General features: G+C 26.3%; 7 protein-coding genes and 1 non-coding gene across 8 annotated transcripts; 5 read left to right on the forward strand and 3 right to left on the reverse strand.

Annotated features, from left to right (window-relative positions):
- Window positions 1-2,170: 2,170 nt before the first annotated feature.
- VNE69_10146 (uncharacterized protein) lies at window positions 2,171-3,151 on the reverse strand (the record flags this gene model as incomplete). The annotated part of the gene is made up of 1 exon (XM_065474869.1): window positions 2,171-3,151. One exon carries the CDS (start codon window positions 3,149-3,151, stop codon window positions 2,171-2,173), a length of 981 nt encoding a protein of 326 aa, XP_065330941.1.
- Window positions 3,152-7,995: 4,844 nt separating this feature from the next.
- VNE69_10147 (proteasome subunit RPN5 (RPN5)) lies at window positions 7,996-9,099 on the reverse strand (the record flags this gene model as incomplete). The annotated part of the gene is made up of 1 exon (XM_065474870.1): window positions 7,996-9,099. The coding sequence occupies one exon, from the start codon at window positions 9,097-9,099 to the stop codon at window positions 7,996-7,998; it is 1,104 nt and encodes a 367-aa protein (XP_065330942.1).
- Window positions 9,100-9,432: 333 nt separating this feature from the next.
- VNE69_10148 (ubiquitin-activating enzyme E1 1 (UBA1)) lies at window positions 9,433-12,276 on the reverse strand (the record flags this gene model as incomplete). The annotated part of the gene is made up of 1 exon (XM_065474871.1): window positions 9,433-12,276. The coding sequence occupies one exon, from the start codon at window positions 12,274-12,276 to the stop codon at window positions 9,433-9,435; it is 2,844 nt and encodes a 947-aa protein (XP_065330943.1).
- Window positions 12,277-12,722: 446 nt separating this feature from the next.
- On the forward strand, window positions 12,723-13,442 carry VNE69_10149 (ribosomal protein uL30; the record flags this gene model as incomplete). Its single annotated transcript, XM_065474872.1, has 1 exon — window positions 12,723-13,442. The coding sequence occupies one exon, from the start codon at window positions 12,723-12,725 to the stop codon at window positions 13,440-13,442; it is 720 nt and encodes a 239-aa protein (XP_065330944.1).
- A 546-nt stretch (window positions 13,443-13,988) lies between these two features.
- VNE69_10150 (uncharacterized protein) lies at window positions 13,989-15,260 on the forward strand (the record flags this gene model as incomplete). Its single annotated transcript, XM_065474873.1, has 1 exon — window positions 13,989-15,260. The coding sequence occupies one exon, from the start codon at window positions 13,989-13,991 to the stop codon at window positions 15,258-15,260; it is 1,272 nt and encodes a 423-aa protein (XP_065330945.1).
- Window positions 15,261-20,968: 5,708 nt separating this feature from the next.
- VNE69_10151 (serine/threonine-protein kinase) lies at window positions 20,969-22,852 on the forward strand (the record flags this gene model as incomplete). Its single annotated transcript, XM_065474874.1, has 1 exon — window positions 20,969-22,852. The coding sequence occupies one exon, from the start codon at window positions 20,969-20,971 to the stop codon at window positions 22,850-22,852; it is 1,884 nt and encodes a 627-aa protein (XP_065330946.1).
- A 337-nt stretch (window positions 22,853-23,189) lies between these two features.
- Window positions 23,190-24,095, forward strand: VNE69_10152 (casein kinase I; the record flags this gene model as incomplete). The annotated part of the gene is made up of 1 exon (XM_065474875.1): window positions 23,190-24,095. One exon carries the CDS (start codon window positions 23,190-23,192, stop codon window positions 24,093-24,095), a length of 906 nt encoding a protein of 301 aa, XP_065330947.1.
- Window positions 24,096-24,242: 147 nt separating this feature from the next.
- On the forward strand, window positions 24,243-24,315 carry VNE69_10910. The gene has a single exon. It is a non-coding gene; the product is annotated as a tRNA-Lys (tRNA).
- Window positions 24,316-24,429: the final 114 nt, after the last annotated feature.

A 24,429-nucleotide genomic window follows, 5' to 3' on the forward strand; every position in this document is an offset into this window, starting at 1 on the left:
TGTATACAACATACTGTCTATCATATTGCTGTTTTTTTTTCTATCAATGTTAGTATTCGACGCATTCATTTAGTTTTATAAAAAAGTTCTACATTTATTTGTATTTTTTACCTAGTTCCATTTTCCATTTAAAATTGCAGAGAATTAACGTTTGTAATATCTTTTAATGTTTTTTTTGTTCTATTCCTTTTAAAAGCATTCAATCTTAGTTTAGATGCATGTAGGCAATACCCTAGGCCCAGGCTGGCGCTGTTTTTTTGCAAAATACGTAGACAAGTGTCAGAATATTGGAATTTTGCATAAATTTAAATTTTTTTGTTATGATTGTTAGCATATTTTGGCAAATTTTCTTACCCCATGCAATATTAGTAACATCCTTCTAATAAATCAAAAAATAATCAAGATCTACATGAGACAATATGTTGGCTTTATAAAAAGACATTATTATTTGCATGAAATTTAGCGGATTAATGTCATGCACCAAGAAAAGTTCGTAGATTGTTTGGTACAGATACAAATGTAACCGACAATTAAGTAATAAAATCCACATTGGATTTAGTTGAACCTAATACACATGTCCAAAGACCATAAATGAACATTTATATATTAAATTCTTTTGCTTATTAGCAGTCACATACAACATCCATAATATGTTTAATTGGTTTCGTTGCCATTGGGCCAAGAATAATGTTTTATGAGACATTAAAAACGAAGAACAGTAATATTAGCAAAAGAGTAGAATATAATAAAGTAATTTAAATAGTTAAATATTATTTGATAAGAGACTTTACAAAAATATAAGATTTTAACTTGGTATGAGATATTTAACGCACGAAACATGAGATATGATAAATTAATACTTAACAGTACGATTCAAAGCATGACAAAATTATAAAAAATACATTAAAATTTGATTACATGCACTTCTGTTGAGCATTTTCCTAACCTAACGCAGTCAAATCTATCAATAGAGAACATCTCGTTTTGTTGCATATAAAAAAAAGGTTGTTTAAAGCATGTGAAACTCATAATCCAAAATAAAGATGGCGGTTCACGGCTTTTATAAAATAAAATAACTAGAATAGAAATTATGATAGTGATGTACTTGTATATTCAAAGTGATAAATATTATATTTATGATATTAAAAGAATTTTTAGGTGTAATTTTTAATAGACCAAATTTAATTTGCTTTTTCCACATGTCATCTAAAAAAGAAAAAGGCTAGGTTTTTTTGGCATTGCGCTAGCGTAGATATGAATTTTCAATTATAAATAAGCCAATGATGTTTTCAATGCATTATGTTTCTTTTTTACGAAATGTGTGCGTAATAGTTCAGAAGCCCAAATTATCGAAATGCGCCTTAAGTTGTAAAACGATCTCAAAAGGCTTCTTTACAATTTTACTTTGATTGTAATTGTAGAATATCTGTGGTCGACATTACACCGAGATAGTTTTTCTGTGTAATCAAATTGTTGTTTGTAAAAAGGAAATTTAATATCTTTGTATTCGGCTTTCCTTATCCTTCTACATTTCATTTGAGTTATATTCCGCATGTCGTTTATTTAGGTTAATTATTCATATAAAGTTCTTATTTGACTATCTCTAAATATCTCGTACATGCATGAATAAAATGGCTAAATCTAATATCTTTTATTTATAATGTAAGTTTTTTTAGCTCTAAATTTTTACCTTGTAGTCTTCTTGGAAATGATAGTTTTAATTACAATAAATAAATAGATGATTGCTCATTAAACAATGATTTTCAAAGTTTAAATTATCAAACAAGATGGGCTGCCTTTGTTGCTTTCGAAAATAAATGCTAAATTGCTGCTTATGCTAATGAGAGAAAATATATGAATTTCTCTTCGAAATATAAAATTTTAAATCTATGTTAAGAAAGCACTCTTGCTATCATCTCATTTTCTCGTTTTTACTTTTGTTTGCCGATGTTGTCCATCTTCATGGATAAATTTTGGTTTTCCAAAAATGGGAGCAATTTAAAACTCAAAAAATCATTGTTACTGTCAAACATGCCCACTATTTTTTACTTTATAATTTATGCAAAAAATTATTTATTTTTTTTAAAATTGTTGCGAGTTTGTTTATGCAAAATATTAAAATTTAAGTTAATTTTATTAGATACAATGAATTTTTTATATTTCTAAGGAATTATTCTTTGTCATAAAAAGGGTATCTAATTTCATATTCTTGCTTATTTTGCATTAATGAATTATAATGATATATTTCTGGTGTCTCTTCCTCTAAATTTTCAGTTTCATTGTAAGGCGTACTAATTAAATCTTGATTATAATTTACCAAATCTTGGTTATAATTTGATAATTCTTGATTGAAATTTGATAAATCTTGTGAATCCGTGGGTTCTTCTTTTATTATATTTTTACTTAATTCTTGCACATTAGAATACACGAATTTCTCATTGATTTTTCTAAAACTTTGATGCAAACCAGCAGAGTGCAAATTTTTTATAAATTTGTAAAATATCGAATTTTTAGATTTGCAATCTTTATAAATCATAATATTTTCTTTAAAAGATTTTAGTAAATTTGTTGGCTTCTGTAAATCTTCAGATATTTCTGTATTGTCTATTTTTTCTAGAAATAAAAATGCATTTGATTGATTTTTAATATTTAAGTTAACATTCTTCGGTAAGAATGTTTGTTTGAATTTGAAATATCTTAAAAGGCCCTTATGAAATTTTTCTTTATAAAATTTTTGGTCATCTTCGTATTTATGCACTATTTCTTTACTTATTCTTTCTTTATTGAGTAGTCTATTGTTTTTATTTATTTTTATAAATTTTTCCTTGTTTATTTCTGCCTCTTTTATTAAATAAATATATTCATCATAAAATATTATTTTATGACACTGGTTAAATATTTTACTAAGTGGCATGAATTTACATTCCATTAAATATCTTTTTAAATCGATAATCGACTCTTCTTTTTTTTCTTCTACTTTCTTTTTTCTTATGATTAATCTTTCCTCCTGCTGAACTAAGCGAGAATCTTTCTCAAAATCATAAAGATTTCTTATGTCATTTTTGTAAGTAAATGTATTGTAAATCTCTAATTTCATACTGTCTAGTTTATTGAAAAGATAATTTAACACTTTCTGCTTTTTATTCTTCATGTATTTCTAATATCTTTTTTTGGTCTTCCTTATTGTTTGTTTTTATATAAAAAAAAAAGAAAATATTTTTTTGTTTTTTATTTATTTTTTACCCCCAAAAATATAAAATTTAATAATATAAAATATTAATTATAGAGTTCTCGGACTTAAATAGATGTATTTAAAATAAAATTCTGAGTTATTATATGGGTAATATGTGTATTTAAAACAAGTTTTTTAAAAAAATTTAATACTAATTTTAAAGTGTTTAATTAACAAAAAAAGCCGTTATTTTTTAAAAAAAATAATTAGATTTTAAAGAAACATGTTGTCAACTTATTTTTTATTAAAGATTTATAATGACGTGTGTGGGGATTCTGACGCACTGTATTCATTAAAATATTCTGTCAGTTGAAATTTGAGTAACGTGAATGACCGTCGTCATTCTTCTTTCTAACAGAATTATTTTATTTTTTGACCCTAAAAAGTAGAAAAAACTTAAACTTTGAAAAACGATGTACAATGTTTTGAAATTCATTAAAATCAAATTTAAAGTTAATTTTAAGATATTGTAATTTAGATACTTATTTAAATGGGTGAAAAAAAAACTAGTCAACTATAAATTTTTTTTAAAAACTGAGCAAATTGCATTTAAAGTCTAAACCAAACTAGAAGATCATTGCCTTAAAAAAATACGAGGCAAATATATAATTAAATAAAAGAATTTTACCATATTTTACAAATATTATAGAATTAAAGTCGAAAAGACAACAGACTGTTTTGCAACATCTAGAGATATTTAGAATGAGTTTATAAATACCCTTATGAGTTGTTTTGGTTTTTTTTTATTTTTGAGATAAATTAAAAGTATAAAATACATTGTCTATGTAAAGTAAAAATTATTACTTAGGTTGTAAAAAAGACAGCAACAAATCTATGTGTATAATTACATCTTTTTTCTTCGATTATAATTAAAATTAGACTTTTTTTTTGAAAATTATTATATTCAACTTATATTTTTCTCTTAATGATTTTTACAATTATTTAAAATTTATAATCTAAATATAACTATCAAATTAAATATTCTTTCAATCAAAAATCTGTTTTTTAGAATGATTAAGATTAAAAAAAAGAGCACATAATGAATATATAAAAATAAACCTTTTTTTATATAGTTGTATTTCTAGAGTATTATAAATTTTTAATTTCTAATAACAAAATTGTGCTCTTTTGATGACCCGATTTTCATCACATGGTTTAGAATTTAAAAAATATAAATGAAATTTTTTTAATAAAATTTTATTATTAATTTGATGATATAGATTAAAAAACAAAATCTCTTTTTCGTATTTTATTAATTTTTCTATGGTTGTTGTATATCTTAAGTTATCAAAATTACGCTACATACATTAGTTATACATTATAATTGTATTTAATTTGTTAATTATATTGCTTAATGTTTAAACGTGAAAAAAAGATTAATTTAATACTAAAAAAATTGACTGAGAATGATCTTTTTACAACAAAAAAGCAATAAAATGTAAAACTTTTTAAGTAAACATATAATTAATACATAAAGGTTAAAAAATATAATACTCATGGTATAAACATTGAGGATATTATATCATGTGATTATTGTTTTAACTCAAATATAAATTAAAAATTTTAAGATTTACTTTTCTACATACATAATTAATTTATTTTTTAATTCATTAAAAACATTAAAACAATTATAAAACATATATAATTGATTGATGTTTCTATTGTCGTATTTTTCAAAATTTCAAGGCTTTTGTATGTTAAAATTATACAACTATGTACACTTCTTCCAATTTTAACTTAAGTACTTTGTATAATTAATTGAATATTACCTCACATTATTATATGCAATACAATATTTTTTATTAAACTATACATTGGCGCAACAGAACGAAACATAAAAAATACTTTGTTTAATTACAAATATAATTCAATGCTGAAATAAACAGAAACAAATACTTTTTTTTTCTAAAAAATATTCATATGTGGGTAATTACTTGTTATGTGAGTAGAAATGAATTTCGTATACACACATTACATCTGTGTCATAAGGTTTTATACTTTTCTATCGACAATATCATTAATGACTAGACTTATGACAGTACATCTTGTTCAATTTTTTTATAATTAAAAACTTTTGATGCTATTTACCAACACGGCTTTATAAAAACATGAGTAAATGTTATAAATATTCGCTCAATTATTATTTTATACTGAGATTTGTAATGTATGATACATAAAATTTAGGCCATTGTAGTATTTAGTTATTTAATTTGACAAATGTTTGTATTATGCCAGCAAAAAAATGAATGAATTCTAATTATAGTAAATACTTTAAGTATTCTATAAAAAAAAAAATATTTACCATTCATCTTATTATCAAATTATTTATAATAAAAAGTTTTAAATTTTGATGAGTGTTTGATTATAAATATCTTTTAATTTTATAGTTTGAAGATTTTTTAACTTAAACATAATTATAGACAGGTTAATATTTAGATTTTTTTTTTCAAATGGTCACTTTTTTTATTTACAAAGCAGCTTAAAATTTTTACTTTATTGTGTTCAGCATTCTATACATCTTTTTAGAAAAAAATTAAATCAAAGTGAAAAATATATAATCGTTGTTGGTGCTTGATTGTTTAAAATATGATAAAATCCAAAAATTTATCGATGTCTAAATGAAGAGTCAAAAAATCTTTAAGTATATTGTAAATTATTAACTACATACAATGAAATATACTTCTTTGTAAACAACTCATGTATAATCCACAACAACTTTCTTTAAAGAATTTTACATATACTTCTTATTTTTTGAGTGTAAAAATTGATAATTAAATAAGAGTTGAATGCATTTTTAAAAGGTATACAATTGATTTTCATAATTCGTCTAGTATAAAAAGTAAAAAGACTTTGTCTTTTTTAGACAAGCAAAAAACTGTATTGTATTGTAGTTTTATTCAAAAATTATAACTATTTTCCACGTGGTAAATGGCGTGTAATACTTTTATTAATTTGACAATTATATTGCAAGTTTATTGTTCGGATGAATCTACATTATATATTTAGTAGGTTTAAAATTTTTATAAAATATACAACTAATATATAATAAAATTTAAAAAAGTATGAATTGAGATTTATGCATTATATATTGCGCATACTTGTGCCTTCTTTCCCATATTTCAATTTCTTTATCATAGATTTCATAAAAAAAAGTCAATTTGTAATATAAACCAAGAAGTATTAAAAATATAGCAAGTATTCTCATATTATTATCATGTTCATTTTTCTTCTACTTTTCGAGTGTAACATTGGTGAAATTCTAATTATTATCTAACATTTCGCTCGTTCGCCATATTTTTTGGCTGGCTTTTATCTTTTTCACAAAAAATACGTGGCCTCGTTCGCCATATTCTAATAATAACTTGATTTTATATCTTATGTAGGCTCAAATACAACCTTTGGTAATCATTTTATATTTTAGATAAACTACAAATCCGTTTAATGATCAAACTTCCTAAAGATAATTTACTAGTAGCAGTATTAACGTTCATTTACATGTTGTTCGTAAAAAATCGTACAGATCCGTCGTAAAATTTATTGAATTTTTGTTGAGAATATCTTCCGATTTTTAAAAATATTTATAGGTCTTTTTCATCCTTCATATTTCATTAGTTCCATCATTTAATGTTGTAAAACCAGTCTTAAAAATTCATTTTTGAGATTATTTAGATGGTAGGTGTTAAAAAAATAAAAAATGTGATTCGTTACGATATCTAAAACAATTCCCGCGAAAATTTATCACGTTTTGATGCTTTCATGCCAATAAACCTTTCATATGAATTTCATGCAACGTCTTTTTTATTTTTTTTGCATTTGAGACTTTTGAAATATGGACTACTTCTATTGTTTTGTTTACGTTTTTCACTGCTAGAATAACATCGTAAGCAAATTATAAAATTTTTTTATGAATACTGGGATGTGGTTATGTTAAATCTCTTTTTCAAAATGTATTACATTTCAAATTTATGTTCGATCTAATATATCTAAGATTATATACTTTTTGTTATACAATCAATATCTTAAAAAATTCAATATATAAATAAATATAAAAAAATTTTACAAAAAAAAACAATCAAACTATGCAAAAATAAATTATAATTATTTTTTATTTGTGTATTTTTAAATCAAATTTAATAAAATCAAGCTTATGTTCTATTCGTATTAATACATAGTTCTCAACCACATTTTTTATGAACCCTGAAGAATTAACACATATTATTATTTAAAAAAAGACGAAATTTAAATATCAAACGGGGTAAGACACCGATTGTTATCTCAAAAAAAAGAAAAAAATATATCTTAATTATAGAAAATTTTAATTTCAACACCTTTCACTTGTAGTTTATGTTTATAATTAAAATATATCTTAAAAAATAGTTACCATGCATTTGTCAATAAAAAACCATTAAAGGTATGTTACAGATGCAATATAATATTGTTATCACCTAAAAGCACCAAGAAAAGCTTTTTTATAATTAATTATATTTTCTTATATATAGTTCATTTGTCTGTTTATATTTTTAAGAACAATTTATAACTCCAAGTGCGACTTACAGATTTACAATATAAATTTTTTTGTGCCAATATAGTTTTTTTTTGTTCTTTTGGATCAAAATAAGCTAACTAAACCTTTGGTTTGCCCAGCACTAAACACTACACTAACTAGATACCATTGTTATCTTATAAGCATCGTGAAATAGCTTACCTTTTAAATAATAATATAAAATTTTTAAAAAAAGTAATATTATATTTTAGACAATTTTTTATTTATTAAATGTTTCTTTGTGTATCAAATGATCTACTTTTATCAAATTATCCATTAATTCATCTACACCCACTTCCAATTTCTTATTATCAAATACTACTAATCTTTCCCTCTGGTTGATTTTACAGTAACTTCTCTTATTATTGACCATATTAGATATCTTTTTTATTAGATCTTCTTCTTTACAATCCATGAGATTAGTAAAAGTGCTCAAATTGATCGTAGAATAATACTTCTCAATTATCATATAATTATGATTATTTATAGCCTCGTGTACATAGTCTATATACTGATCGAGATCTATAAACATTTTTACTACATTTCTTATATCTTCAATTATTTCTTTAGTAATCAACAAATTATTAAGAAATTTGTCTAGAATAAGTCTCATGTTTTCATCATTGTTCTTATCATTATGACATATTTCAAGTAGCTTCTTGTCGTAAGAATAGCCTATTATTCCATAAAATGAAGCCAGTATAGAATATTCTGTATTCTCATATAACTTATTTATATCCAAATAAGCTTGAGACGCTTCTTCAAATTTGCTTTGTCCTAGTAGAAGTTGTATTTTATATTTATAAAAGTTCAGTCTTTCTTCTGGCGCATTATTTTCTTCAAAATATCTTTGTCTGATTCTTTTCATGACAATACTGGCCTTTACCCAGTCTCTGTTTTCAATACAAAGTCTAAATTGATCAAGTTGATATTTAATTATAGTACTGTCATCTACTAAAGTGAATGTTTCTATAGGAACATCCAAGATTATTCCAAGAGCTTCTTCACATGACGCAGATCTGTTCATTAAATCAAGAGAAAATTTGACTCTTTCCCTTTCTAAGTAAATTTTCCCTTCTACGACTTCATTAAGAAGAAGTTTTACAAATTCTTTTGAGTCTTTCTTTTGATCGTAGACTTCATTTACAAGCCACCTGATGGCTTCAGAAGATTGGCCTCTTCGTACTGACAGGACTTTTATAAGAGAAATGATTTCCTTGTCGTTTGAGCATTCTTTTAACATTTCAATGAAAATTGATTTTAAAGAAGGAATATTTCCATCTTTACGTGCCAGTCTTTCTTGTTCAATAAGAACTTTATTCATTCGGGGGTAAAAAACAAACACAAAAAAAATAAAATGAAGCACAAATAAAATGAAGCACAAATAAAATTAAATACAAATAAATTTAAATACAAATAAAAAAAGCAAAAAATAAAATTAAGCAAAAAATAAAATTAAGCACAAACAAAATTAAGCACAAATAAAATTAAGTGGACTATCTTAGATACGTTAATACAGAAAATAATTTTCACTCGAAACACTCTTTGCAGTTTCTTAATTATTGTTAAAAAGATTATATATAAAATAAACTTAGTAATAAATCAATGTTGTTCTTAAATTTTAAAAAAATATCAAATTTTTTTTAAAAGTACTTGTTTATTTATCAAGTAATACTATTATTCTTGGATAATTATCTACCTCACTATCAGTCGCCAAATCTATTTGTACCAATTTCCTCCCTTTTATTTGTTCTACTAACTCATCAATCTTTTTCTCCATATTACTTTCATATTTATCATCAACATCCCAATACAATAATTTATTATCAATTGTCAACATACTCACTTTAACTTTAAATTGTATCTCAAATGCTTTAATAATATTTTTCAATTTCGTGTTTTTATATTCTAGTCTATTCCACATATTGTAGAAATACTTTTTATCATCTAAGAAATAAAACTGCTTTTCTGCTTCTATCGGATCAGAAGTACCAAAATAAGGCAAGGCGAGATTCAAGAAAGAATTCTTAAATTTAGTATTATCATATTTTAAGTGAAGTTTGATCATCTCAATTATTGATAGGCCTGATACGACGGCAGTAGTGGTGGCTATGGCCGGAATGATTCGACCTGCTATGCCTTTAATGGCCAGTCTGTCTAAATTTTTGATCTGGTAATTTTGGGCTCTTAAATTTGCACATGAAAATACAAAATCCACATGACTGTTTAAATCGTTGTCTTTCTCAAATTCCTGAGGTACGAGATTTTCGAAATTCTCTTTTACTTTTTTATCTTGATTTAGTGACAAATTGTCAATATTCTCTAATTCATTATGTATAAAATCCTTAACATAAATATTTTGTATGATATTTCCTTCTATGTTGAAAATATCTTTGTATATATTAGCCACACTTCTTATAAATGTTATATGTAGATCATTTTCAAGATTAAAATTTATGGGCTCGGGGGCTCTTTTTGGGGGCATCCAAAAAGGCTGCCCTTCTTTGGTCAGTGAATCTGGCGGGAATGTTTTTAAAAGCTCCTGAATTGAAGTATGAAAATATTTTATAAATAATCTCAGTCCTAGTCTTACGCAATCTTCTATACCATTCGGCGAAATTCTAATTAATTCTGATACATCGTCGTCTTCTGCATCTTCTGAATCCATTATTTTCAATATTTGATCATGAAATCTAAGGCGAAATTCGCTCATCGCCCACTCAATTGTGTGCTCAATGGCATGTGGGAAATTTTTGATTGTGCACAAAGGAATTGATTTCTCTGGGGGATCCCTGCTGGATCCATAAGATTCAGAAAATAGAGGAATTATGACTTGAACATTCCCTTTAGTACCCGACGTCCCGGAATCTACTAAAGGTTTCCTGTGGAGGACACATCTCTCGTCAGTGTAAAGTCTCGCTTCAACATTGTCAAGTGCATTTAAAACTACGTCATTGTCCTCGAAGAAATCATCAGAGAAGATTTCTTCGGTCTCTTCGCCGACCTTAAGATTAAAATGTCTAATATTTTCTGAATATGTAAAATCTTCATTCAAAGTCGGGATTTTTGATACTGCGACTTCTGCCTTCATTTTCTCCACATCGAGTTTACTAAACAAGAATTGTCTATTTAAATTGCTTTGTTCTATCGAGTCCATGTCTGTGACATTTAATTTCCCTTGTGAGGATATTCCGCACATGACAATATTTTTCAAATGTTCACATCCAATGGCCCCTGCTCCTACAAGAAAGAGGCGCATATTAAAAAGCTTCTGTAAATTTTCTTCTCCGAAAATCTTGTACATTGACTGATATCTTCCGTAATTCTTCTCAGATAAGTCGAAATTATTACACAATTCATATGCGTCATAATACATAAATTGTACTAGTGGGGTAAATTTATAACTTATTCCTTTTAAAGCTTCTTGGGCTACAAATCCTCCTACAATAGAACACATAGGCATAAATTGCGTATCACTTTGACGGCCGAATATTTTGACAAGATTGCCTTGATTATTAAATCTCTTAATATAAAAAGATAAGAACTGGTCCTCATTGGGAAAACAGTGGTGTTTTTCTTGATATTCACTGAGGGCTATAAAGCATCTATGAGATACTAAATTTTGTGCATCTGCTTCGAAATTGTAACTTAGAATATTTGGGTTATCAAGTAAATCTTCTAACATTTTAAAATGAATTATCTTTGGTCTCTTGATTTGTTCAAAATCTCCACCATAAATTTCTGTGAACTCAAAAGGCATTTCTTTTAGATTGGCGAATTCACTGTCTAAAATTGTAGACCCATCAATCTTTGTAAGTTGGATTTGTGATTTATTAAGTCCTTTGACTTTGAATAAAATTCCTTCGTACATTTTTTTTTCTTGATTTTTAGTATTTTGTATGATTTTTACTATGTCCCCGTCCTCGAGATTGTGTCTCTGCTCGTCTACTACAGTCAATATTCCTGTACTAGAAATATCATTTATCATGCCAATAATTGGAGGCTCTCCATTTGTGTCTACACAAATAAAATCAGAACCAAAGTCACAGAATATTTGAGAAAACACTCCTCTACTTTGACATCCTATATATTTACAATTATCTCTTCTTGCTTGTTTATTAATTTTTATCATTGAATGTACTTGTTCATTACAAGAAATTACTAAATCAAATTCTTTAAAAGAAACAAAATCATAAACAATATTAACTGAAACATATTCATTGAGATTTCTAAATCTCTCAAGTAAAACTTCACTTTTTTTCTTACCGATATCTTTTCTTGTAAAATAAAATCCTGTAGAAAGATCATGTTCTTTTATTTCTGAATTATCACAAATGAAAATTCTAGAAACTCCTGTAAGGCATAAGTTTTTTACTACTTCTTGGCCTAGTCCATCAAGGCCTATTACTAGGATACTGCTCTTCATCATTCTTTCCATGGCATCTTTACCTATGACGTAAAGTTGTCTTGAATATAAAGATTCGTCGATTTGGGAATTCATAATTATGGGATAAAAAACTTTATTTATAGTTTTTTTGCATGAATTATGCAAATTGTTAGTTTGTTGTTTTAAACAAACAAAGTGTCAATAAGAAAATAATCTCGACCAATGAGATTTGAATAATATAAATCTGGCAAAGGAACGCATAGAGAAATTTATATTATTTATAATCCGGAATGAATTTACACATGTATAATCTACAGAATATCTTTCGTATATAACATATGTAGTTGAATATTGTTTTTTTTAATGTTTGGCTTTTGATTTTATAACCTGTCTTGAAGCATGTCTGTAATTATTTTGAGTTGTCTTAAGCATGTTTTTAATAATATTTTAAAGTGTGTCTTAAAGTATCATTTAACATTTTTATTTAAGAAATATGACTCTTTTCAAATGTGTAATATTTTTTTCTGAAGCCTTTTGTCTTCTTTTTTTTACCCCCTAAAATGTCAAGCTCTGTTGCTCCAAATTCTTTTAAATCTTTACAAGAATATGAAAAGAAACAAGCCTTAATCATTGACGCTAAGAAATCTGAATATGAACAGAGAGTACTAAGAAATAAAGAATATGCTCTTGAGACCACTGAAAAGCTTCTCAATAAATATTATGATAGTGTCAAGGAGTTAGAAAAGACTAAATCTGATTATAAATCTAAGAATATGCTTTATATTCCCAAGGAGTCAAATTTCCTTGTAGTCGTAAAAATCAAGTCTTCTATTGGCGCCGCACCAAGACAAAGATCAATTTTGAAATTATTAAGACTTAATAAAACTAATTCAGCTGTCTTAGTAAAGAATAACAAGAGTATGAAGAGAATGTTGCAGCTTGCTAAAGACTACATTTCTTATGGAAGTATCTCTTACGAATTATTAAGGAAATTAGTTTATAAACACGGGGTTATCAAAGTAAATGATAAACACAGAAAATTAAACAATGAAAACATAGAAGATGCTTTCAGAGGAGAATTGAAATGTATTGAGGAAATTATTTATAATATTTATTTTGGTACTGAATATTTCAAAGTCTGCGCTAACACTCTCATACCTTTTAGGCTTAAATCACCCCAAGGAGGATTTAAAGGAAAGAAGAGTAAAGGATTTACAGAAGGAGGAAATTTAGGAAATCATTATGATCTTATTGGAGAATTAGTAGAGAGAATGCTTTAAATAAACTATTTAATGAAAACTAAATTAATTTAACAATATTTATTTAAGTATCTGTGAAAGATTTTATTGTTTTAAATTTGCATAAACAGAAAAAAAAATTCTGCATAAATTTAGTCAAGAAGATAAACTCGATTTTAGAGTAAAAAACAAAAGTTTTTTTAGACAAACATGTTGTAAAAATAATGAGAACTCTATAAAACATTAGGTTATTTGTATATAAGTAATATAGTAATGTATAAGATAGCTTTGTATGGTTTCTTCTTCCATGTCTATATTTTTTTATGATTCATGAAAACACGCCTTCGTGTAGTTTTCAATTATTAAATGTTCTAAAAGCCGCATGTTAATCAAATCCCATGTCTTAAGTTTAAAATATAATAACATAACGTAGGGTAAATTAAGACTTCTTTCTGATGAGACGAAACTTGATCTATTTACAGATCATATTATTGAGAAAACATTTAATTATATTTTTTTAAAAAACAACTTTGCTAAAAGCAAACAAAACACTCCACAGAACTTATGTAATATTTTTCACCCTCTAAAATGAACATCTTTTTCAATAAAAAATCCCAAGAAAAAATTTCAAAAAAATCACTTTTTATTGATAGAATAATAACAGGCGAATATTCTTCTCTTAATGAAATTCTTCCTGATCTCAATGAAGATTGTATTTATTATTCTTTGATAACTTATATCTTGTCAAAAAATATTGAAAATCTCAATTTGTTTATACAGGCAAACAAAATTGAAACGGATCTAGTTTTATATCTAATTAAAGAAAACATGTGTATAGAATATACTGTCAACTACTTAAATAATATTAAAATTAGAGACTATTTGTATTTTATTTGTCTTAAAGAATTATTAATTAGAAATATAATTGATATAAATATCGACAAGTTACTAGACAAAATAGATGATTACGACATTTATAAACATTGTATAAAAAACAATATTATACCTATGAAAAGGAATACCATCAATTATGAATATTACAAAATACATTGTAATAATTTTGATACTGTTGATAATTTATTGAATCATGTTAAAGATTATAAAAATATAGAATATATAACAAATATTATTAAAGATAAAGAGGCAAATAATGAAATTATTAAATTTATAAAAAATGGATTTGATAAAAATTTTTGTGTAAAATTTTTTGAAAAATTAAATTATCAATCAGAATTCGATATAATAAAATTAATACTTGCGCACTTGATTTCCACAAAATCATCTAAGTATCTTGTACTTGCTTTATATTTGGCTAAGAAATTCTCATTTACATTTGTTAATAATTATGATATAAATTTAATATATCTTTTTTTACTAAAATATTTTTTATTTTATGACGAAATAGTAAATGTATTTAAAAAGATGGATATTAAGAACAATCAGCTTCTTAATATGAGTTATATTTGGAGTGACGTGTATATAATATGCACCGAGAAAGGTAAGGCAGTATCACCAGACATGAAAGATAAATATATTGAATACATTGAAGACTTAAAAGCCACTATAAAAACCAGTATACCAGTATTTATAGAATCCAATAAAATATCGCATGCTATTAATATGATAAATTTATATAAAACGGTGGAAAATAATACAGTTTTCTTAGAATTAAACAAAAAAGAATTTATAAAAAACGAAGAAGAATATCAATTTAAAGATATGCTGAGTACAAGATGTGGATATTTATTTGATAAGAATAAAGAAGTGTACAGTCATGACGAGGAGGAATATTTTAAAAATGATATTTATGAAATAGAAGACGAAGAATTTAAAAAATGGTTTAGAGAACAAAATAAATAATTTTGATGATTTTTTTATTTTGCCATATCGCGGGTTTTTTAGAAACGTGCTTTTGCCGTCTTTCTTTGCTGCTTTTTTTTTTTTCTTGCAAATAAGAGGTAGGGAGAACCCTTACATAGAGACCAGAGGGATTTGGGTGTGATCCTCATCTAACTAATACTGTGAGATTCTTACTCACTAAAACTCCCTCCATACACTTGCCGGTGCAGCAAGCTCCGCCGTATCCATTGGACTTTGGCTCCAGGAGAACACTTTCCATTTATACCTCAAATCGCGTCCAGAGTGACCTCACAGCGGATATACTTAACGGGCATGGTTATCAAAAACCCGAGGAGAGACATCATCGTACTGACTCAAAGGTCCCTACAATCATCCGTATTGCACACAAGGCTCCTTACACGACCACATCCCCAGCCCGGCGTTTTTTTTATTGGGCTGCGTTGACCACCAGTCTCCCACTAGTTTCGGCCACCGTGTTACAGAATCATGTAGGATAGGGTCCACGAGACCTTCTATTGCCCTACTTCGTCTAGTCTCTTAGTTAGCTCTAGGATCCCACTCTAGAGTGCACCAGCCATGGGCTCCAACTAGGCCTTACCCATTAGATACTTTTATGTATCATTAAGTCACCAAAGAGTGTTCTGCTTTTTGGCCTTGAGGTGCGTTTCTACACTAGATGCTAATCCCCTTGTGGCTGGACACACACAAGTTTCATTGAATCAACTTAATGATTATCGTGGACATTTTCATCATCTGAGTTGTTCCAACTGCATCATAGAAAGTAGAAACAATTTTGGTGCCTCTGGGAATCGAACCCAGCCATTGCTCAATGGAAGCATTGCATTCTACCACTGTGCTAAGGGCACCTTTCTTTGCTGCTTTACGCTATCACCTTTTCTCATCATCAACGGCAAAAATTTTCAAGAGTATTAAAAAAAAATATATTAATAAAAAATGATTCTTTCAGTGATTATATGTTATCCATTCTATGTATCATCTATGTAATTTTTTTGTCTATGTTCTGTATATTAAAGCAAATTCAATTGAAATTTTATCTAACGTTACATTTTTTTAATTAACTTGTTGTGTTTTAACATATGATTTACATCGAACTCAACCGTGTTTTAATGGGAAAAAATATGTTTTGCACAGAATATTTATAAGTTCATGTTATTTGCATGCTAATTCATAAGCCGACCAAAAAGAATTAATGTATTTTTTAATAGATATGAAATTTGCCGGTTTTAATAATTGTTTTATTTTTTAGGTGTTTTTTTCTATTAAAATAAAGACAAATGAATTAATAGTACATTGAATAATTTTTTTTTGCTTTAGTCAGAAATTTGTAGCAAGGTTTGTAAAATGAAGGCAAATATTATAATTTAAAATAGTTTTTAAGAATGAATGTTACGTTAAATTATTTATTTTAAGGTTTTTCGTATAAATTTTCTTGAATTTTTTTACTTTAATTTTAAAACTTTCTTTTTCTTCAGTCATTATTACTTCATATTTTTTATATTCTTTAGTAAAAATTCAAAAAATTATTTTCCAACCTTAGACTGGTTATTTTATAACTGTATTTAGATTTTCCAAATACATTTATGTTTATTTAACTTATTTGGGACATCATCTCCATAGTTTCGAACTCATGTTTATAAGTATCTTAAAATTTTCCACTTCTTTATTAAATTTTTTTGACCATAGGATTTAAACCTTTTAATTTTTCAAGTATATTGTTTTAAAATGTATTTCTGAATTTAAGGAACATTAGTATGCCATTTTTTGTTATATTTTTTCGAAAATATCTTTCAGCGTATTTTTCACTTAGTAGACAAGAAAATTGTTTTTATTAATATAACTAATTTCGTATTCCTTTTAAAAATAAGCCAAATTAATAAAAAATCAACCTCAGAAAATGTTCATGAGTTAATTTTTTTTGATTTTTATATCTTTTACATGTCAACACTTTATTAAAAATATTTAATTTAAAAATTCAGGAAAATATAGAAAACATTTCCATAAATACAAGATGCGTGCTTAATATACAAAATAATAATTAATTAAACCGTCGACATTTCTTTATAATAAAGACTGCTCAATACTTATATATGAAAAGGCGGTGCGGATATTTTTTACAAAAAATGACCTATTTTCGTTTTAGAAATAGAACATCTTTTTTTTCAATTTAAATGTGTAAAAATCTTATAAACAAGAAAATAACAATATAAAACAATTATAGTTATAAGGGATTAGATTTTTCGTACAAGTATCGAAAATGGTGGATAAATATCAGAAAACGTTATAAATAAGAATTTATTAGATTCTGCAAGCTAATATAGATTATTTTCATTGTTCTGATACACAAAATTACAATATTTACGATTAGATGTAGTATGGCGCGATGTATTATTTTGGAGAAAAATTGCAAAATTTATCTAATAATACGCATATATTAAAAACCATTCTGAAGACACATATGCAAATAAAAAAGTGAAAGAATGCATTTTTCATTCTCATATTTAACTAAATATACAATAAAAATACTTTATTCAGGTATAATATAATATCTTACTTACTAATTACTTTTCACAATCTATACTCACAATTTCGGTACATGACCGTTTGGAACCCGCTTTGGGAAATGAACCCGTTTTGAAAAATTCAAAAAAATAGGAAAATAAAGAACAAGACTTAACAATAAATTTTAAATAATGAAAGAAGACAATTTATCCGGTGATTTTTGAAAATTTGGAAGGCACGAGAAACTTAAAAGGTACTCATATTGTTCGTCCCTGTTCGTGTCTAGATCAAATATCTCTTATAGAAATGAGCTAAACCCGACTAAATTATTTGGTGTTGTAACTCAGAACCACGGGGGTTATATCATTAGAGGAGTGATTCATTGTACTGTGCTCCATTCCTTTGTTTGTCAAATGTGGCTTCATATGCTACCCATTGATTAGAGATCATAATAGAAACAGGTTATACATTATCTTGTATTACCTCAAGATAATAGCAGTATTTCTACTAGTTACAGAAACGAGCAAAGCGCGCGCCGATTCAGCATCAAATGTTTCCAAACTTAAATTTTCTTTGGTTTCCATGTATATATACATTTCATTACTTAAAAGCTCATCTGCCTCAATAAACATTGTTTTTGCCAATTTTGCCATTTTTCGAAAGGGGGTCCTTATAAATTTCAAAGCAGGTTCCAAACGGTCATGTACCGAAAAAAATAAAGTTTTGAATTGAGTAGGTAAGATAGCGTTTTACTATCTTTATAGTGAATTTAATTTTATTGTCGCTTGGTTCATTCGTTTTATTTCCAGTTTTAAGATAAATAATATACACATAAAGCTTTACACAACCTTTTTAAATTAGCGTAAAAAGGTTGCAATTATTTTTTGCCTTTTCTGATATATTAATACACAGAGACGTATCTAAAGAGCAAAGTATTTTAAATATCTAGTACATGCATAATAGAACATAATTTAAGTTTCGTGCTGCGTGAATTAACTAAAAGGAGCATTTAACTCTTTTAAATTTTTTAATTTGGTTTTTAATAATTTTCTCACAAATTCAGACACAAAGAAAGCAATCTTAAAACACTATATAATTTTTTTAAAAACAAAACTAACTATAATCTCAAAGTAAATTTTTTTTATTGATTGTACATAGTTGATGCCTCTTTTGTTTGAGCTGTGGGCCTATCGTGGTAATTAGCTAAATTCAATATACTAAAGACAAAAATCGAGCTTTGTAGCGATTCATTTTTACTCATCACTCATTATTCGTTGACGACTTATAATTTTTAGCAAATATCGAATTGGTGCTTTGTAAAAGATTGATGAAATGAAAAAAAATTCCGTAAAATCATATTGATAATTTTTGAGAGATGTAAATACAATATTAACCTTCTTATACAACATAAAGGATTTTAATATAGATCCTGTTTTTTTTAGTAGTAAACTAAAGAAGAAAATATAATAGGACCAATGATGCTTTATATAAAAGATGGAAAGAAGATGTAGATTTTTTGAACTTTAAAATTTATTCGAGACAATTAATATATAGTGTATTACGAACATATTATTTTTAAGGGACATAGAAATAGAGTCAGGCGAAATTATTATTATGAATAAAAAGATTAAATTTATCATTTTACAGCATCAAATACAGTATTATCTAAAATTTAAAATGGCGTACTTGTAGAGGAATGGACTAGGTAGAAGCCTTGATTATCAAATTCAGAAGTTAGAAGATGTTACTAAAACTTTAAACAATAATATAGAATTATATTGGCGAGAATATCATATCAATTAGCACACCATTAAACATATTACTACATTAATCCGTATATAAGCTAGAATGGTATTTTTTTTAAACTTGAAGTTCCACGGGCCGAATTTATATATGATATAATATTTGAACTATATTATTCAGGACTAATATAACTGAACAGGCTTATTAAATTGATTATAGACTCATAGCCATGTATATTTAAAGTAATAATAAACTAATAAAAGACAGACACGTTTTTCTAAAAATTTATCTTTCTTAAAGGAATTAAACGAACAATATTTTTATTTAAATTTTAAACTGTAGAACAAGATCATATTTGAAACAATGACGACACATGTTATGTGCAAAGGCATTAAAAATTTTTAAGTTCATATATCTGCAAATCCGTCACAATGTTTTTCAAAAAAGATGTAAAAGAACTTGTAATTACTTGATGTTAAGTATTTGCCATGTAAATGCAGAGATTAAAGTAGCAACCTAACACACAGTAATTAGTAAAATACAATAGCCTGACATTTACGAAAATGATTATTTGACAACTTAATAACCTAATAAAGATTTTAAGCACGACATTTGTCAAGCCTTATAGAATCTAAGTATAAAACAAGACTTTTTTTATTCGTAGGGTAGCGCGGTTGCAAGTTACCTATGACATGTTAAACAAGTTATAATAATTCAAAGGACAAAAATAAACAGAAAACACTAACATTTATAAGTGCAGAAAGAAGTTCACGGAGGTAGATGTAGAGAGATTCTGAATATTGTGACTAATGTTTCCCATTAGAAATAATCGGAAGTCGCTAATTCGTACACGAAATAATAAAATTTATTAGTTTTTTTACCTTTAAGAGACTAGAACGCAATCTTAGTTTAGAACTATAAGACTAATGTTCATACAAATACAATTATGAGCTAAATAAAATATGTTATATTTCTCTGAAACATGTTTTCTTTTAAATATAAAACCACAAGAGCGTTAATTATAAATCGTATTCAACTTTTAATATATTAATGTTTCACTTTTAAATTTTTTTTGAGATGATGCGCTTGCCTCAAAATGTGAAAACAGGGGCTTTAATTAAAATCATAAGATATCATAAATTACCTAATGAAGATGATTTTAGTTGTACTCTCATTTACTGTTATAATATAAGAATATTATAGTTTAACCCAAACAATTTCAAAATATAAATGAAGCAACTTAATATTTAAAAAAACAACAAATAACTTTCTGCTCATCCAAATGTAATGTCATAATAATATTTTTATATCATTTTTTTCTAAATAATGCCATTTTGATTTTATAGAATATTTTCTAAGTCTTTAATAAAACTCAGAAAACATTCAAATATTTTATACTAATGAAAATTATCATAAACTTACTGTTTATCTGCCCTTCTCAAGATATGTATAAACACAATTACTCTCATATATCAAATATAGACCACACCCCTGATCAGGATTCTTCATTCTACCACGTTAATTACCAAATACTTGATTACAACATTAATCTTCTCAAAGATGTTATCGATAAAATAGTTTGTTTGTTTTTTGAAAACACACATATAAAAAGAAAAAAATTCTGCATAAATATTGAAATTGACAATTCGTACAGACAACTCATAGAGTCATTTATGAATCTAATTGAGTATCTTACAAATATATTAGTAAGTTTAAAAAGTACTAATAAGAATATTTATAAAGAGTTTTATTTATTGACTCATCATATGGCAGATTATAAGAAAATGGGGATTAATAAATTTATGATTAGTTTTTTTAAAGAATTAAGAAGTTTAAAAGGATCAGTTGATTGGATAGAAGAGATTAAGGAGATGAGTAGTCGATATGAAAGGAATATTGAGTATGTTGTGGATATTATAGAGACCAATAAGATAAAAGAATATGGATATGAATTATATTATGTAGATATAATAAAAGATAAAAAGTATTCTTATGATTTAACTGTAGATGATAAATATGAAGGAACTCCTTTAAAAAAAAGGTGTATTACTAAAATGTCAAATTGTAAAGAAGAAATAAATTACGATAATTCTGAATTTGAGATGAGTTCATGTGGACTTTTTTCAATTTTAGACACACCAATAGAAAACACTAAAGAAAAGACAAACACTAGAGAAAAAGTGCACAAGAAAGAAAAGATAAATACTAAAGAAAAGATAAACACTAAAGAAAAGATAAACACTAAAGAAAAGATAAACACTAAAGAAAAGACAAATACTAAAGAAAAGATAAACACTAAAGCAAAGATAAATATGAAAGTAGATAATAAAGAGAATAAAAAAATACGAATTAAATCAACTATAAAGAAACTTTACACAAAAGAAAACAATATAAAGAAACTTTACACAAAAGAAAACAATATAAAGAAACCTAACACAAAAGAAAACAATATATTAAATAAGAAAGTAGATTATAATATTGAGAAGTTTAATAGTAAAGAATTAGAAGTGAAATATTGTAAATTTCTAGATCTCCCTCAGAATATCGTGAAAGTAGCAGAGGCTTCTTTCAGTGAAGTCTTTAAATTTGGAAATTTGATTTACAAAATAATCCCCTTGGGGAATAAGACGATGACCACTGTAGAAGATTTCTTTCGCGAAGCGAGAATCTTAAAAATCCTCAAGGGCGAAGAAGGAGTATCAAAATTAAGGGAAGTTCTCATGGTCACGGGATCTTATCCTTTGAGTTATCTTAAAGCCTGGGATAAATTTGGATATGTTGAGAATCCTCGTCCTGATTTTTACAAAGTAGACCAATTATTCGGGATTTTAGTTATAGAAGACGGGGGAATATGTTTAGAGAATTATAAATTTAGATCTGTCAATGAGATAGAGAAGATTATTCTCCAGATTTCTTCTATTTTGAGTTTACTAGAGCAGAAATATAATTTAGAGCACAGAGATCTCCACTGGGGAAATATTTTAATAAAAAGAGGCAGGATTCAGATTATAGATTTCGGGATATGTAGAATGAAATATAATAGAGAAGTAATTTATAAAGATTTAAATGAATATGAGTGGATATTTCAGGGAGATGAGGAAGTAGATGAGCAATTTGGGATTTATAAGAAGATGAAGAGTATTAGTAGAAGTGACTGGGAATCATTTTACCCTTTTACTAATATATTATGGATGAGATATTTAATAAAGAGACTTTTTGATCAGATTAAGATTAAGAAGTCTAGAGATTTAAAGTATGAGTATTTAGAGATATTAAAGGGGAGTGTATCTATTAGTGATTACTACACCAAGATAGTAAAAAGAAAATAGAGTATTTTATAAAGGTTTAAATATATTAAGATAGTACAATATACTAGATATATAAAATACTGAACTACAAATAATAAATATAAGAGATAGACTAGATATTCTTAAACCTGATAACTTAAAATATAAAAAATATAAAGTATGTACATTAACAGATACTATAGAATATATAACATATTATAGATATGTTATTATAATATATTATATATACAATAATAATATTTAACAGAGTATATATATAAGGAAAACTAAACTATGTTGATATAATTTTTGTTGATATAACTACAAATAAGATAAGACTATAGTATACATATATTTTTTAGATTTTTTTGGATCCCCTATGTCCACAGAGTTGACAAATATCAAACTTATAAAGAAAATAGCCTCTGGTGCATTTGGGGAAATTTATCTAGGCCATGACTCGAATTTACAAGTACCAGTGGCAGTGAAAATAGAGAAGAGAGAGACTCATGCTCAGATTAAGCATGAGTATTCTGTTTATAGAAGACTCAGTAAGACACAGTCCAGATTCTCAATGGGGATCAAATCTGATTTGATCCCTAAGATATTTTCATATGGGAAAATTAATATTAATAATATCCTGACTAATTGTCTAGTCATGGAGTTACTAGGGAAGAGTCTAGAGGAGATATTTGTAGAGAATAATAGACGCTTTAAATTACAGACAGTAGTCTCCTTAGGGATCAGAATGTTAGAGAGTGTGGAATTAGTCCACAATAAGCACTTTGTACACAGAGATATAAAACCAGATAATTTCGTATTTGATATAAGTCAGAGTACATTATATTTAATAGATTATGGATTAGCCAAGGAATACAGAGATCCGAATACTTTAGTACATAGAGAAATAAGATATGATAAATCTTTAACAGGCACAGCGAGATATGCCAGTATAAGGACACATCAAGGAATAGAACAAAGTAGAAGAGATGATTTAGAGAGTATAGGATATTGTCTAATATACTTCCTTAAAGGGAGACTACCCTGGCAAGGACTAAGAGCAGAGACCAAACAAGACAGATATGATAAAATTAAGGAATATAAAGAGAATATGAAGATATGGGAATTATGCTCAGATTTACCCCATGAATTTTATATGTACATATTCTATGTAAGGAATTTAGGATATGATGACTGGCCCAATTATGAATATTTAAGGGATTTATTCCGAGGGATTAATAAGAAGAATCAATTTAGAGATCAAATAAACTTCAGTAATTTATAAAATATTATATTATGTAATAGTATGTATTTAATATATTATGTAATAGTATGTAAGTATTATTTATATTATGTAATAGTATTTATTATATTTTGTATTTAGGTTTGATTTAATGTCATAGACTTAATATATAAAACATATTTTTATAAAGCCCGATTAGCTCAGTTGGTAGAGCATTAGGCTCTTAACCTAAGGGTCGCGGGTTCGAGTCCCGTATCGGGTGTAAATTTTTTATTTAAATTTACCCTTATATAATTTAGTCTATATAATATATCTTATATATTATAACATATCTTATATATTATAACATATATAACATAGTTATATAACTATGTCT

This window comes from Vairimorpha necatrix, chromosome 10 (genome assembly GCF_036630325.1).
Source record: "Vairimorpha necatrix chromosome 10, complete sequence".
Taxonomy (NCBI): Eukaryota; Fungi; Microsporidia; family Nosematidae; genus Vairimorpha; species Vairimorpha necatrix.